Below are 16,333 nucleotides of genomic sequence, written 5' to 3' on the forward strand. Positions count from 1 at the left end.
ACACAAAGCCTTTCCCCCATTAGATCCCGTCGCAGCCATCATAGCTAATCGCCCATTCCCCCACCCATCGAACCCATCACTCTCGTGAGATTCCCAAACCTCCCGTGAGATCCCCAACAATACAAGTTGCAAAAACAACATCAATACTCATCAAACAAGAAGAATTGAAGATTAAAAAAAAAAAAAAAAAAAACATTTCTTATTGTTCGAGCGGCAAAGAAAAGCAGAGGAAGAAGAAACAGAGGCCTCTTTTAGGAAACTTCAAACCCTTCATGAGAGCCCTCTTCAACAATGGGCTCTAACTTTGTGAAATCATTTGGTCTTTTGGTGAGATATCAAAAGAGCTAGCGCAACTTTACCCCAGTTTCTCATGGACCCATGTAATCTTTCATTTCATTTGCCATTTTTACACCGAAGGAGAAAAGAATACAAAGGAAAAAAAAAATTGTGCTTTTGATTAGATGAAAGATGATCAAAGACAGAAGCTTTGAGAAGATGGAAGATGTGTAGGAAAAAAAAAATGGTGCTTTTGATTAGATGAAAGATGATCAAAGAGAGAAGCTTTGAGAAGATGCAAGGGGTGTGTGTGTGTGTGTGTGTGTGTGTGTGTGAGAGAGAGAGAGAGAGAGAGAGAGAGAGAGAGATGGGCGAGGGTTGGGCTTGCCAGTGGCTCGGCTAGGGGGAGGGGTCTTTGGTGCTCACCATGGTGCTCCGACACTGACAAACTCTTACTGAGAATGGGAGCCTGCATAGCTTTAGGTTGAGGGCGCTGGTGGGATGGGGCTGTGAGGGAAGATTAATTTCTATTTTTTTAATGAATATAAATTAGGTCAAATTACATGTACTCACTATTGGCCTTTTATCAAAATGCCTTTTAAAGTTTAAAAATAACAAATTTTTTTTTGTTCAATTTGTCGTTAGTATGCGTCTTCTTTTTTCATCTATTCTATTCTGTTAAATTTTAAATGTTAAGTGACACGTAAAAATTATTGAGACATTTAGAGCTTATTCATTTGTATTTAAATTTAAAAAAAATTTAAACTCAAGTTATAATTTTATTTAAGTTCATGTCCTTTTATAAAATTTGAATTTAATTTAAGTTTTAATTTAAATTTTAACTTAAGTTTGTGGTTAATATCTGAATTCAAATTTCCCATTTAATTCAAATTCATAAACTCAAACTTAAATTAATGAACAACCTTTTTATTTTTAAAAACATTATAACTTTATTCTGATTGAAATGATTTTTTTTATGCGTTCACAACGAAAAGATGAATAAAACATCACCTATATACCTTATTAAAAATTTTTATCATTATTGAACTTTTATTAAAATACCATCTAAATACAAATTTAAGTTTTAACATACCCAATCATAAACTCAAAAAGATTCTCATCTCAAATCATAACTCAAATGTACACAATTAAACATAAACTCAAGTTACAACTTCAACTCAAGTTATAACTCAAATCCAACTCAAGATCTACATTCAAATCATCATAACTCAAAAATACAATTGAACAAGCCCTTAATTTTTATTATAATATAAAATGACCATTTTGCCCCTGAAACCCAGTTCTACCAAAAACATGTTTGGAACTTAATTCATGACGATTTTGCATTTAATTTTCAATGTATTTAATCAAATTATAAAAAAAATCAAAATCACAAAAACAACACAAAACATCCACAGAATCCACAAAACCAAAGATCTGCATATCTAAAACGATCGAAGCTCATCCACGGCGACCGACGATTGGAAGATTTGCGAGGCTCGGAGCTTCTCCACGGCGATCGAAGATCTGCTAGTCTCGAAGCTCCTCCACGTCGACCGACAAGGCTTTAAGCGTGGCACTCAACCAAAGATCTCCGTGCAGTGGCGATGGAACTTCGGCTATTCACGGATGGACTTTGGCTCGTTTCTTACAGATCTGGCCGCGCGAATCCTCCCTGTCACCACCGCCACGGGCGTCTTACCGAGGAAGCAGATCTCATCAGTCTGAACAGTTTTATGCGGTGGCAGCATGTGAGAAGGCTGAGAAGGTCTACGGGAGATACGACGGAGACCATAGCATGAGGTTGAATAGCGGCGCAGTCACCGTGAGACGCGTCGGGAGTGAAGTTCCACACCGGATCTGAGAGAAAGGACGATGAGGAAAGAGACGACGGTGAGAGCAAAGCGGTGAGGGCTTAACAGCGGAGGCCGAGCGCTGTGAAAGAGCGTTGGAGAAACAGAGAACGGAGAGAGAGATTGAAGAGAGAGAGAGATAGATAGATAGATTCACCTTTTTTATTTTTTTAATATTATGTTTTTTATTTTAAGCATTAAAAAATACTTATTTCTACTAAAATTTTATTTAAAGGAAAAATTACTTATTTGCCCTTAAAATGAGAGTCATATGCCACTAACGTGACACTTAACGTTCAAAATTTAATTGAATGGGCAGAAAAATGAGACATGTGCTAATGGTGAATTGTTCAGAGAGAAAATTTGTTATTTTTAAACTTTAGGGGGCATTTTGTTATAAGGCCAATAGTTCAGGAGGGACAAATATAATTTGTCATATAAATTAATGACTGAGATTTGGTGTACTTAGATCAAGAATGAATGTTTTCACAGAAGTAGACAGAATGAATGTTTTCATCTATTTTCTATAAATTAAGGGGTGTTTTAAATTGATTTAAAAAATCAGAAGGCATTTTAAAATAAGATACATAGTTTGGAGATGCATTTATGAAAATAATCCTAATTATTATGAGGATCTGAAAATTTCATGTTATTGTCAATTACGCAATCCATATGCTCGAGTCAGTTGTTATTAGTTGTTAGTGGCGTATTAATTAAAAAATAGCACATTAGGCCAAAAAGTAGTGTGAAATCATAATTAGGAAAAAAAAAATTGGACTTTTATGATAAGGTGGTTGGACTCGTTTATAGTCTACAAGTTGCCTAAACACTCTTGCGAAGGAATCAAGCCAACTGTAGTTCGATTGGAGCTTGAAATGTGCAGACTTGCGGCAAACGTAATCGAGACAACTGGTGGCGAGTGGGACGAGCTGATTGCTCACGGCGATTAAACCGGCCGGCGACCAATGTTATTGTGAATGATATTGAATCAGTTAGCGACGGGAAAGATCAGCCTGATTGACGATGAATGAAATTGAAACGACTGGCGGAGAATGGAATTGAACCAGTTACTGACAAACTAAAACCGAGGCAAATGATGCAATTGATCCGTTACCCGTTTTGACCTTCTTGCTTCTACAGAGCAACATTGGAAAATTTCTAGTTCATTGATCACTTGGAAAATAGCTATTGAGCTCGTTAAATCGATTTGACTTACCTGCTCCTCTTGGAATAACTCTTAAAATTTTCACAAGCAATCGGTAACAAACTGCAACTACTTTCGTTCCTCCACAGTCCAAATATATATATATATATTTAACATTTTTATAGTGATCGTGATATCTGTTTTATCAGTACATTGTAAGAACCAAAAATCCATTTTTTTCCTCATCCGATATTGCTCAACAACTTAAGTTATTGCCTACACAGGAACCTTATTATCTTGGATCATAGATGGCTAGTGTTAAATATATGTATATACGTACGTATATGCTTGAATCGCAGTTTTCATAAATATATATTATACACATCATGCAGCAGGAAGTACTTAGAAAAAAGAAAAAAAAATTATATATCTCTGACTTAGCGTCTGATAACGTTTGGTGATTTGCATTCCACATATAATCATTTTATCGCAAGAAGAAAAAAGAAATTATAAAAGGCAAAAAAAAAAAAAAAAAAAAAAAAAAAAAAAAAAAAAGCAAGAGATGCTACAATCAACTGCGTTGCTATATACTAATTCAACATAAAAAAGTGTTGGGTGACATGAATAAGTAATCCCAACTAGGTTGGCACCCCATGGCACCCTCATTATCTATCCGCCCCCCAACATATTACTAAAAAGAGTAGTTCCGACTTAATGCAATAAATTACAAGCCGTTCAGTTTAGCGACCCATCTAAAACAAACCAAAGATTAAAACAACTACAAAGGAAAGAAAAGAGGGAATAATGTCAAGAAGATTTTGACGCTAAAAGACATAGCCTCAACTACGCATTTGATAATCATAATTTATGATAGACCTCATTAAAAACCTTGCTAGTAAAACCTTAAAGGGGAAAACCTAGCAAGGGAAAAAGAGTGTCTATGCTTAACCCCACAAATCAAGATCCTCGAAAAACATATCTCCGGCCACAATGTCGTTGGTGAAAATCGCTTCTTGAAACAACTGATCTTCTGTAATAGAGTCGAAACAAAAGGGAATAATTTGATTCGAGTCTGGTAGTTGGACGTCATTGTTGGAGCTAACCATGGTCGTAGGTTGCTCGGCAGTCGCCTGAGAAGCTGAAGAATATTCTACTTGTTTGACATCTCCGTTTGAGTTGAGTATAGCTGCAGGCTCCTCCACCAAGTTAACTTGAGTACTCTTAATTTCCTCCTTTCCCTTAAAATACACCTTGCAAAGCAGCCAATCTTCCAACTGCAGTAGCAAATTACAAAAAGTTAATCACTATAAATCGAAAGAGAAAATATTAAAATTTGATGATATATTGACTATCAAATAAGTTTAGCTAAGTGTACCTGCACCATATGATTGTGATCAGGTAATCTATATTCGTACATAAGCCAGTTGGTTTTTTCTCCTTCACCATTGTAGTAGACTAAGGTCCTACGGTGTCCAATTAAAACGCCGTCAAGATTCATGTTTATCTCTCCCGTAGAAGCCTTCCAATATCCATTACTACCATTAGCAATTCTACGTTCGAGACGTTTTCCTTTTTGATGCTTCAACACTTTCTTGACGAAGATATACATTTCAGCTTCTATTTGCACTCCATATGTTTCTGTATATATAAATAGTAAATTACTATTGAAGGATATATAATTCGTGCGGTCTTTTTAATCAACGGACATAAAAAATAAGAAACTCTATATGTATATATAATGATAGACAGACGAAATAGTACTTTAATTAATACATGAACGAAAATAAAGATCATGATCAACAAATTAGAGAACATATATAGCTTTAAATTTCGGCACTGGCAAGGTTTTGGTAGACCCTAAGCGATAGTGCAATTCGGCTATATTAACATATATATGTATGTATGTTCAGAACGAGCTATAGTTTTTAGGAATATTAATCTTATTATTTCATTAACGTATAATAATAACGGCAAAGACAGCCCTAATCCGGAGAAGAAAAAAAAAGCCCTAGAAAAGAATAATCTTATTATTGACTAACATATATACAATAATGATATTAGTGTTTAGTCAGACGTGGAAATTAAATGAAAAAAAAAAAGACCTAGAAAAGACAAATAAAAAGTGTGTATGTATGCACAAGAACTTATATTTGTTATGATAAATTAAGAGAAAGAAATAATTTCGAAAAGATATAGAACGAAATAATATAAAGAGCGAAAAATTCATTTATTTATATATATATATATATATTTATGTGTATATAAGATAAAAATTTACCTCTGAGCTTCTCCGGAGTATAGTTGTAAAGCTGAAGTTGTTTGAATCTGTTGGTGGGATCATGGAAGGGACAACTCATGACTTTGTTCTTCAAATAGTAATGCACCAATTCTTCTTCCGTAGGGGAAAATCTAATGCCCACTGGAAAAGGGTTCACATGCATGATGTCCATGGGTTGAAGAAATTGATGATCTTCAAATAGTAAAACACTTTTCACACTTCACAGCTCGAGAAATCGAAGTATACTTATAGAATGGAAGTGATTGAAACTTGGCAGAATGACCTTGTTTTTATAGTTATATACGTGCATATATATAATTGATCATTTATTTCCTACTCTAAATCGAATTAAACCACCATTTCCTAATTCAAGTGGTACTTTAACTAACAATCCTCGAACGATAAGTCCTACTAGTACTCGCTTGATTTTTTTCTTTTCTTATCTTTTTAAAGATGTCTCAAACATCTTAACGGACTTATATTTAATAGATGTTAGTATGAATTTTTTATACCACTAAAATATAAATAAAATCACAAAGTTATGGATAATTGCTTTTTATTCTTAGTTTACTTTTTCAGGGTACTTGACTTTTTTAAAATATAAAAAAGTTATGGATAATTTATTTTTATTTTTAGCTGCTTTTTGTAAATTTTAGTATAGCTAGATTTGTTTAAAATTGGGGATTTCAATGAAGATAGAGAGAGAAAAAAAAGTCGTCTAGTAGCATCTATGTTAGGACAAATCTATTATTGTGACTAAATCAAGCAATTATCGAGCTTTTGAATGGTTTTTTAGATTCAATTCAAGCCCTTCATAGATATAGTGATGGAGAATTAGTTCTACTATGGTATTGTGAGCTCCCACTACAACAAAACATTATTAGCGATGACATTTATTGTTGCTAGTCGCCAAAAAGAAATCAAATTTTTTTAACGACTTGTCGTCGCATAACTATTAGTGACGAGATGTCGTTGCACAAAATTTTAATATTTGCGATAACATATTGTCGCCAACATGTGGTAAATTATTTACGACGACATGTCGTCGCTAATAGTGAATGGTGCCAAAACCAAGCTGGCACTAACAATTTTGGCACTAGTTTCTCCATTATTTGCGACGCCATATCGTCACAAATATAGATAAGTACAATTGGCGGTGACGTGGCCAAACAAAGGTGAAAAATTTGGCGGTTTCCCGCAAATAGGTTCCAGATTTTCTTTATTATTTGCGACGACAATTGAAACGTCGTGGCAAAAAATGGTTCCAGAAAATTCTTTTCAGAATGACTGTTTTTGCGACAACACGTGTCGTCACAAAAAAAGATTCCAGAAAATTCTATCAAGCACGACTATTTTGTGCGACGACTTTTTTAATAATGTCGTCACAAATAAGTGGGAATTTAATTTTCCCCAAAAAAAAGGGCGGAAACTTTGGCGGTTTCCTTAAAATTATTTGCGATGACATCTTAACAAAGTCGTCGCAAAAAATGAGCGAGGGTATATTCCTCAAGAGTATTCTCATAAATATTAATAAGGCGAAGAAGAACGACGTCATTTATCTTACAATTGCGACGAAAATTTAATTTTTTTTTGCGACGACAATATGTCGCCATAAAAAATGGCATGGATAAGCACAATCGCATACCTCCTTCCGCCATCTTTTCTGGTGAGCTCTCGCATTTTCTTCCTTCCTCTCCGTCCAAAACCGCCACATACCCTCCGAAAAAGGCTTAAATACTTCATTCGCTCTTATCCTTCATTTGTACCGAAAAATATTGCGAAAAAACTGAAAAAATGGAGTTTTTCCTCGCCGTTGCCGCCCCTTAATCCGGCCATCGCCGCCCCTTATTCTAGCCGCCGTCACCCTCCCATTTTGCTGCCTTACCGTTCTTCAACCCCCAGTGTTTATGGGTTTAGATTTTGTGAGTTAATATTTTGGTATTTTGTTAATTGATTTTGGTATTTTTGTTATGGTTTGTGGTTTTGTTTTAGATTTTGGATTTAGTTTGTGGTTTTGAATTTAGAATTGTGAATTGTAAATTAAAATTGAAATTGAAATATGTGGTAATTAGATTGAAATTTGTATGAAATTTGTTTAATGATGATTATGTGATGATTAAAAAAATCAGATACAAATTTTAATTAGGATTATATTAATAATTAAATAATTAAATAAACTAATGTTAAATACTTATTATAAAATAATTTGTGTTAATTTTCATAAAATTTGATAAAACTTTATAAATTGTTCGTAGTGGAAATGTCTATGGACAAGAGTTGGATACTTCTTAACAGGCAATCATGTATGGCCCAGTCGCTACATATGCTGGCTCTTCAGAGGGAGCGCAGCCTCCACCCGATCCTTATAAGTTGCCATCACGTTGTGAGTCTGGTATGTTAGAACATAATTATAAATTTGTTAAATTAATTACATCAGTATTATATGATCACTAAATATATTTCATTCTACAGCACCCGATGTTGCACCTCGACGACGTCGTGGAGGTTAATGGAAGGCTAAAGGTCACGAAATCGCAGCCAGAGTGGGAAAGGAAGGAAAGATCACCCCCATGTTTGACGAACGTGGAGGTACTTTGAAGGCAATTGGAAACTACGGCACCTGGTTCAATAGTGCCATTGGAATCCATGTTAGGGATGTCTATGAGCCTTTCCACGATGCCTGGAAGGACATGGACATCTAGCCTAAGAGAGAGATTCAGCAGGGCCTGCTAGTATAAATTATTCAACTTCATTGTTTTTTAATTTAATCTAAATTTCAATATAATAAAATCATTTAACATGTTTATATTGTATTACAGGAATGGTTCAACCTCGATTATGACCGCGGCGATGATATACTTAGGTCTGTGGTCGACAGGGAGGCTGCCAAATGTTATAAGGATTGGAAAGGCGACCTCTATGACTATTTCAAAGATCTTGGTGGTTCACAAAATGAGAGTGCAGTTAGGGCCCACCCTCCCAAAAACCTCAGGAATCCAGATCACTGGGGTTGTTGCTGCGATAGATTCATGTCCGATAAGTTTCAGGTAATTGAATCTCTTTTATATGTTGTTTTATTATATATAATAAAGGTTAATTTTACTAACGCTGAATGCAATCATAAATAGAAAAAGTCAGGGATCAATAAACTTAATCGTAGCAACCAAAAGTGGTTGAGTTTTCATGGTCGACGGTCGTACTCCCAACATCGCAAGAAGAAAGTAAGTATTTGTTAACAATTTATTCAATATAAATGTTAATTTGGTAATTGATTACACTATATTCATATATATTTAAACTATTATACGGTCTACCACAGGGACTCAACAGCCGATGTCTGTCATCGATAACTGGGGGGACATGCATCGTCGTGGGGATACTTGGGTTAATCCCCAAGCTGAGCAGACTTTTCTAAGTATACTCGTAATGTTTAATTATATTTTTTTTATTTAAATCGCATTATGTATTTAATTATTTTTCTTATAATATTTGTAGCATCGGATGAAGGGAGAAAGAGAAACGCAGATCCAGATACAGTCTGCTACTTCTGGATCATCCGTAGCAGGAACAGTTAATGATGAGGATATTATGGAGAAGTTTCTGGACACCCGCAGAGGACACAAGACTGGAGTGGGTCGCACACTCCCACAAAAAATGTATCGAGGAGATGCGTCGTCATTTAGCTTACGCTCGGTAAGTTCTTCTACGACACGTTCTGGCCCACACGTAAAAGAATACTTACAACAGAGTTACCAACAAAACCTTCAGCTGTACGAGAGTGTCAGAATGATGCAGGATTTCATCACTCAAATGCACCCTAACATGACTTTCCTAGCGGTTACTCCTCATGTACCGTATGTCCATCCAGGTCATCCGCCTAGAAATTCTTCTGATGATAACGACGATAATTCTAGTGATGTTGCTAATTTAGGATATTAGATTTTTATTAATGTAACAATTTATATTTCCGCACATTTCTACTATAACTTTATTTTTATTTTATTTTATTAATTACTTTTTACAATATTAATTTTTATTTCTATTTTTTTATTTATTTCCTTTTATTTAATTCTTTTTTATTATTATAATATCATGAATTATATTTAATAGTGGGTTTAAATATATAGAAATATACAACATTAATTAGTAAAATAATAAAAAATAAATAAATAATTAAAATATTATTTGTGACGACAAATGTGGTCATAAAAAATATAAGCCACGTAAGCTAAATCTCATCTTTTATGATGACTTAATTAGAAAATGGTCATTGTAAAAACTCAATGCCATATCATTTTAACAATATAACTGACGAAATAATTGCGGCAACTCATTTGCGACGATTGTTGTCGCAAATATAATTGTGACGACTGCTTGTCGTCGCAAAAATTATTTTTGCGACATATCAATTGCGGTGAGGTCACTAAAACTTCATTTGCGACGACTTTGCATTTGTTGCAACGATTTTCTGTCGTCACTAATAGCCATGTTTCTTATAGTGTCCTGTTCTTCTACTGTATGGTTTTGTGTAATCTGTTTGTTTTGTCGGAAAGTTCTACTACAGGACATGCTACTAATTTGTGAGAAAACAATAAACCAGTGAATCCCATCAACGAAAATTCAAATCATAATATTCCTCTTGAATCTAAAAGCCCATATAGCTTGTTTTATTGAATGTTATATTCCTTAATAAATTAGTCAGAAAAAAAAAAGCAAATTAATACAACACAGATTTTTAGCATAAAGATTCATATTCTAGATAGAAAACATTCAATCGCTCCTTCATTAATCAATCGAGGAAGCGGAAACATTTGAGAGGAACATTTCCTCCTGATCTTAGTATCTTTGCCTTGTCTTAATTCAGTGTCTAACTCTTCGGTGTTCGTTTAGTATAAGGGTTTTGAACCTAGAATCATGGTTCTGGTTTAGAATCATCAGTATTTATTTATAAAAAGTAAAAAGTGGTTCTGATTTGACTCACACAGAATTAGTATTTAGTTAGGATAGTTCTGATTTAAGGTTTAAATCATGATGTGATATTTTAAATTATGAATCACCCGCTTAATTTTGGGTGGTTCAAATCCCTGATTCTAGTTATGATTTAAGAATCATGATTTGGACCTAAAATCATGAATCATGATTTTAGTTTCAAAATCAAAACTAGAATCACCTTGATTTGAACTATCATATCAAACAAACCCTTCATTTCTTCTTTTTCTTCCAGTTGTGCCCTTGCCCCTCCTGCTATCTGCTCTATCCTTGCTACCTTGTTTCGGCGCGTAGTCTACCATTAACAATTCTACGTTCGAGACGTTTTCCTTTTTGATGCTTCAACACTTTCTTGACGAAGATATACATTTCAGCTTCTCTTTGAACTCCATATGTTTCTGTATATATAAATAGTAAATTAATATTGAAGGATATATAATTCGTGCGGTCCTTTTAATCAACGGACATAAAAACTAAAAAACGCTATGCCCCGTTTATTTTATTAATTTGAGTTAGAATTCGAGTTTTGGTACAGTAAAAAACTCTTAGAAACAGTCATATTTAATTTTTTTATTACAGTAAAAAATTTTCACATAAAGTCACATCTTAACTCGAATTAAAAACTTAAATCAACCAACTAAACGAGTCCTATATGTATATATAATGATAGACAGACGAAATAGTACTTTAATTAATACATGAACGAAAATAAAGATCATGGTCAACAAATTCGAGAACATAGCTTTATATCTCGGCGTTTGATTGTAATCTTGTACTTTGGGCAATGGCAAGTTTTGGTAGACCCTCGCGAATTCTGCTATATATTAACATATATATATATATATGTATATGTATGTATGTATCTTCAGAACTAGCAATAACTGAAAAGACAGCCCGAGAAAAGAATAAGATCTTATTATTAATTAACATATATACAACAACGATGTATGTATACGCAAGAACTTATATTTGTTATGATAAATTAACAGAAAGAAATAAAACTTAAAAGACATGGAACGAAATAATATAAAGAGAAATATTGATAAGAGAAATATTTACTTCTGAGTTTATCCGGAGTATAGTTGTAAAGCTGAAGCTCTTTAAATCTGAGTTTCTCCGAACTTATATTTTTTGTTTTTCAAATAGTAATGCACCAATTCTTCTTCCGGGGAAAATCTATTGCCTACTGGAAAAGGGTTCACATGCATGATGTCCATTGCACTCACGAAAACACTTTTCAAAACTAAAGAAATTGAAGAACTTGCAAGAAAGGAAATTAGTTTGTAAATGGAACTTGGCAGGGTCACCTAGTACGTGTATATAATATATACATATATATATATATATATGTATGTATATCATTCATTCGATTTCCTAATCACAGATGAACTAAACAAACCATTTTCCTAATTCCAGTTGAACTTTAAGAGTACTCTCTAACGTCAAGTTCATAGTCCTTGATATTTTTTATTTAGTTTTTAAAGACGCCAAAAGAAATAACATATATTCAACCTAGAGTTAATAAATGTTGGAATTAATTTTTCATACCACTAAAATTTTTTTTTTAAAAAAAAGTTGTAGATAATTCATATTTACTTATTTGTAAATTTCAGTATAGTTATGTTGAAAATTAGGGATTTCAATATGGATAACGATGCAAGCTTTTGAGTGGTTTCTTAGATTTAACTCAAGCCCTTCATAGTGATAGAGAATTAGTTCTTCTACTATGGTTTTATGAGAAAACAATGAACAAGTAAATCCCACCAAGGAAATTAGAATCAGGATATTCCTGTTGAATCCCAAAGCCCACATAGCGTTTTTTTAGATGTTATATTCTATATTAAATTAGACAAAGATAAATAAAATCAATACAGCATAGGTTTTTAGCATGAACATTCATATTCAAATTAAATACATAGAGGAACATCCATATTCAAATTTAATTTCTGCTTCCTTGCACCACAAGCAAATTTTCTTGAGTCAAGGAAGTTTCACTTATAATCAACAAGTGAAGCAGAAACATTTGAGAGGAACATTTCCTCCTGATCTTGTCTTCTTTGCCTTGTCCTTCACTGCCAATTCTTCTTTTCTTCTTTTTTCTTCCAATTGTGCCCTTGCTCCTCCAGCTATCTTCTCTATCCTCACTACCTTGTTTTGATAATGTTGCATGTTTTGTGCCCTTCTCTGCTCCAGTAAACTCTGCAACAATGCCAAAATTCTTCTTTAATTATGTTTTTCATGATTCAAAATCTTTCACCCCCAACATATATATATATATATATATTTTTTTTTTTTTAAAAAAAAAATTGCTATAGAGAGAACCTTTCTCTTTTCCATCTTAAGCTTGGCTTGCATCTTTTTCTCATTCTCCCAAGCAAGTATCGCAGATTTCGACTTCTCATTCCTGAAGTTATGCAAACAATAGAAGCTTATAAGGAACTTTTTTCACTAATTCCGATTTGATTAAGTTCTCAACTCAAGTGAATGGATTAAACACATTAGTATTTTGTTTTACCAGCTCTGAACCTTTTTCATCTGAGCTTTCTCCCAAGCATCTGCTTTGCTTTCGATGCCATTTTGTCTCGATGATGTTCCTTTCTGCATTTGATATCTATCTGCCGGTGTTGCCTGCCTTACCGATGATGCACGACTTGGCTGCTTGGCAGGAGAAGCCCTCTCAGATACCTTGTCTTCCCGCGCAACTGACCTTCTCATCGAAACTTCGCCTATAATAAGAGCGTATATTTATTCTAAGCAACATGTTGATAAAGGAAAAGGAAAACTTCAACTTGTATTATAAGAAAGAAAAGTACCAGCAGTCTTTGCTTCCTTCCCCGAGAAGAGCCTGGTTGGCCTACTTGAACTTGGAATTTCCGCAGTGATCTCATCCTTCCTGCTCTTAGCCTTGCTCCTCGAGATTTCTAGAGCTTCCTGCTTCCTCTTCTGATATTGCAGCTCGGCTTGATCAAGCGAGTGAACCGCAAATGCAGCTGCTGCAACCGCAGTAGCAAAATCGCTCTCTCTTGCGTCGTAATCCTGACTCATTTGGCTAAAAAAATACTGGCTTTGCGCTTTCTTTTCTACAAATAAAAAAAAAGGACAAAAAATCATCATGGCAAATACTACTATAACTTTTGTCTTTGTCCATGAACCGTGGCAAGAAAATTTGGACTGACTTGATAATTATTCCCAAAATAGATTTTGCAAGGTTAAATTTTTCCAATAAGCCATAATTTTTTTTTTTTAATGACATAGAAAAGTGATGCTTCATACTTATTGTAGTTTGTATAGAACATGGTTACCTTCTTTGAGATGTTTAGTTTGTTGCGGTGAGGATGATTCTTTCCTTTCTTTAAAGCCCTCCGAACCTACTCTCTTGTCTCTTCTGAAATAGAGTTAGAATATATTTCAGGAAAAAAAATAATAATAACAAGAAGGGAAATCAGGATATAATATACTATTATACAAGTTTTTGAAGATGCCCTGCGAAGGGAAAAAAAGAAAAAGAAAAAAATCCCTCATTGCATTCAAGATCATCATGGTTTTTGATTTCTTTTACCAGTTTTCAAATACTAATCATGAGTCATGACCAAGTTAAATAGAATCTCGTCAAAAGGATTACTAAAAAAACGACTAATCGGAGTTGGGATTCGAAATTCAAACGTACCAAGATATATAAATTTTGCTGCAGAATTTTCCCTGTGAATACCCTGCTAAAAGTGTTTTGTTCTGAGGAAAAGCATAACCATGGGATGTTAATAACTTGATATCGGTTATATTGGTTTTTGGCTCATGAACAGGAGAGGGAAGCAAAGTGAAAATGCCTTGCATCCTGTTGCAAAGAGAAGCAAAGGACTTTTTTTTCCCCCTCTTCTCTCCTATTGCCAACACGTACACACAAATAGATATAAAAAAAGTCGCATAACCCAAATAGCAAGTTGTTTCCACTTTTAGCTCCCTTTAGCTTTCCTTTTCCCCTTTAAAATACAACTTTGAATTTTGATTGAAAAAAGCCATCTTTTATATGATATTATATTATATTATTCAATGCGGCTTATTTCTCAAGTTTTGTAACCAAAATAGCAATTTTTCATGCATTGTTTTATTCCTTTATTCCATCTGAAGTGAAGGGTACATCTTCCATCCACATTCAGGAGCCAAGAGGAAATGGGATTCTGCTGGCCCACCATAGTAAGCAAATTTTGTTGTAATCCTGGCCCTCCCCCCCAAAAAAAAGAAGAAAAAAAAAATGCTCACTACAAAATTAGAATATTGGAAAAGGTTGTAATGGAAATGTGAGAGTTCAAATTCTTTTTTTGTTTTCTTCTTTTTGAGAAAGTGAGAGTTCAAAATCAAAGGTGAACAATTACGGATTAAACTTGTTGCTAAAGATGTTTGAAATGGGTTTTTCTTGTCTGGGAGGTTTTCCAAGCCTAGTCCCTAGTTTGTGTCTTGGAATGGTTGCTTTTCCACGTCTTTTGCTTTCCTGGAGGACGACATGTCGTTTCATCAGACTCATGCTAAGATTTAACATCAGAGACAGGAGAAGAATTCCCAGTACCAACGACGGGACTACGATTGCATATGAACTTAATACAATTACTTATAAATTTAATACGATTGTTTACAAATTTGAACGTTAGAATTGTAAAATGAAACAATAGATTTATGAACCTCGAAGTATGAATGCTGAAGCTCTATAATAAAACAATAAACTTACGACCTCGCATTAGGGCCTTAAATTAGACTCTTGACATCATAGAGCGGCTCAAAAACCCAACTCAAGCAACATATATGCATTTTTTTTAGCCTATTGAATCGAATTAACAAATGTCACGCTGCTTTTTTATAAGGATTGAGCTCATGTATTTCCTTTTCGTGTCCTCCGGATAAGATTTTGACACCATGTCATGACTTTTTAATTATTGTGATATAATATGATTAGAGAGACGTGACAAGAACATAAAAAGACAACGAGTTGATTTCATTTTATTAAGCAAGAAACATCACGTTTCTATATTTTTTCGTTACAACAGAGTGTTGCACAGTGATCTCAATTCTCAAATGGAAATTACTCTATTTATCTATTTAATTATTATTAAATATAAATGAAAATCATCTTAGAACTTCGCCAAAATATTTTCAAAAGCTCCAAATATACAGTCACTTCGCCAAAGTTAATGATACAGAATTTTGCGAAGGCATGTTATTTCTGCCCACTACATTTGTCGTTTATCTATCATAATAAACTACATGTCGTTAGATCTAATGTCGTTTTTACCTTTTTTTTTTGGGGGGGGGGGGGCTCAGGAAATCTGATTTTCTTTTGGCTGGTGGAGGTGTTACGGGCTCAATGGTCGTCTCCATAAGATGTCACATATCAATAGATACAAATGTCGTTTGCTAGTTTCTAGCAAAAAAAAATTTGTCGTTTGCTACTTTTTCTTAAAAAATTGCCGTGTAAATTTCAAAATAAACGACGCGTCGTTTGAGTCAATGTCGTTTTTCTCTTTTTGGCGGAGGAAATGTCGTTCTCGGCCGGTGCTTCGTATCGACCCCTGGCTCTCTCAGTTCCCGCCCCTATACTCTCCAAACTCCCATCTTCTTCTATTCTTCTCTCTTCTCTGTATTTCATTTCAACTCCAAAACGTCCAAATTCCAAACCCTAGCAATGCAAATCACAGACGAACAACGCAAACGAGCCGAAGCCAACCGCCTCGCCGCCCTCGCTAAGCGCAAAGCTCTCATCGAATCCTCCAATGGCGGACGACAACAACAACAGCCATTGACGCT

The 16,333-nt window shown here is 34.3% G+C and overlaps 3 protein-coding genes across 3 annotated transcripts in view; 1 reads left to right on the plus strand and 2 right to left on the minus strand.

Annotated features, from left to right (window-relative positions):
* Positions 1 to 4,217: 4,217 nt before the first annotated feature.
* On the minus strand, positions 4,218 to 5,723 carry LOC21398350 (NAC transcription factor 29). Its single transcript, XM_010108343.1, has 3 exons — positions 5,552 to 5,723; positions 4,649 to 4,911; positions 4,218 to 4,547 (listed from the first exon to the last, which is right to left on the minus strand). Exons 1-3 carry the CDS (start codon positions 5,721 to 5,723, stop codon positions 4,218 to 4,220), a joined length of 765 nt encoding a protein of 254 aa, XP_010106645.1.
* A 6,769-nt stretch (positions 5,724 to 12,492) lies between these two features.
* On the minus strand, positions 12,493 to 14,421 carry LOC21398351 (remorin). Its single transcript, XM_010108344.2, has 6 exons — positions 14,208 to 14,421; positions 13,843 to 13,925; positions 13,354 to 13,620; positions 13,056 to 13,266; positions 12,863 to 12,944; positions 12,493 to 12,739 (listed from the first exon to the last, which is right to left on the minus strand). The coding sequence occupies exons 3-6, from the start codon at positions 13,583 to 13,585 to the stop codon at positions 12,542 to 12,544; spliced, it is 723 nt and encodes a 240-aa protein (XP_010106646.1). The 5' UTR covers positions 13,586 to 13,620; positions 13,843 to 13,925; positions 14,208 to 14,421; the 3' UTR covers positions 12,493 to 12,541.
* A 1,757-nt stretch (positions 14,422 to 16,178) lies between these two features.
* LOC21398352 (DNA annealing helicase and endonuclease ZRANB3) overlaps positions 16,179 to 16,333 on the plus strand; it is a 25,142-nt gene continuing 24,987 nt past the window's right edge. The window contains exon 1 of the mRNA XM_024172399.1: positions 16,179 to 16,322. Within this exon, the coding sequence (XP_024028167.1) occupies positions 16,212 to 16,322 (111 nt within the window). The 5' untranslated portion in view covers positions 16,179 to 16,211. The remainder of the gene's footprint in view (positions 16,323 to 16,333) is intronic.

Source organism: Morus notabilis, unplaced genomic scaffold (assembly GCF_000414095.1).
Source record: "Morus notabilis unplaced genomic scaffold, ASM41409v2 Scaffold70, whole genome shotgun sequence".
NCBI lineage: Eukaryota > Viridiplantae > Streptophyta > Magnoliopsida > Rosales > Moraceae > Morus > Morus notabilis.

Bases quoted from the DNA above. Each gene is read 5' to 3' on its own strand.
- LOC21398350 (XM_010108343.1), bottom strand. From the start codon at position 5,723: ATGGACATCATGCATGTGAACCCTTTTCCAGTGGGCATTAGATTTTCC. The intron at 4,912-5,551 runs GTAAATTTTTAT...TTATATATACAG, and splicing joins TACTCCGGAGAAGCTCAGAG to AAACATATGGAGTGCAAATA. The intron at 4,548-4,648 runs GTACACTTAGCT...TTGCTACTGCAG, and splicing joins ATCACAATCATATGGTGCAG to TTGGAAGATTGGCTGCTTTG.
- LOC21398351 (XM_010108344.2), bottom strand. From the start codon at position 13,585: ATGAGTCAGGATTACGACGCAAGAGAGAGCGATTTTGCTACTGCGGTT. The intron at 12,945-13,055 runs GTAAAACAAAAT...GCATAACTTCAG, and splicing joins ATGAAAAAGGTTCAGAGCTG to GAATGAGAAGTCGAAATCTG. The intron at 12,740-12,862 runs GTTCTCTCTATA...GCATTGTTGCAG, and splicing joins TTAAGATGGAAAAGAGAAAG to AGTTTACTGGAGCAGAGAAG.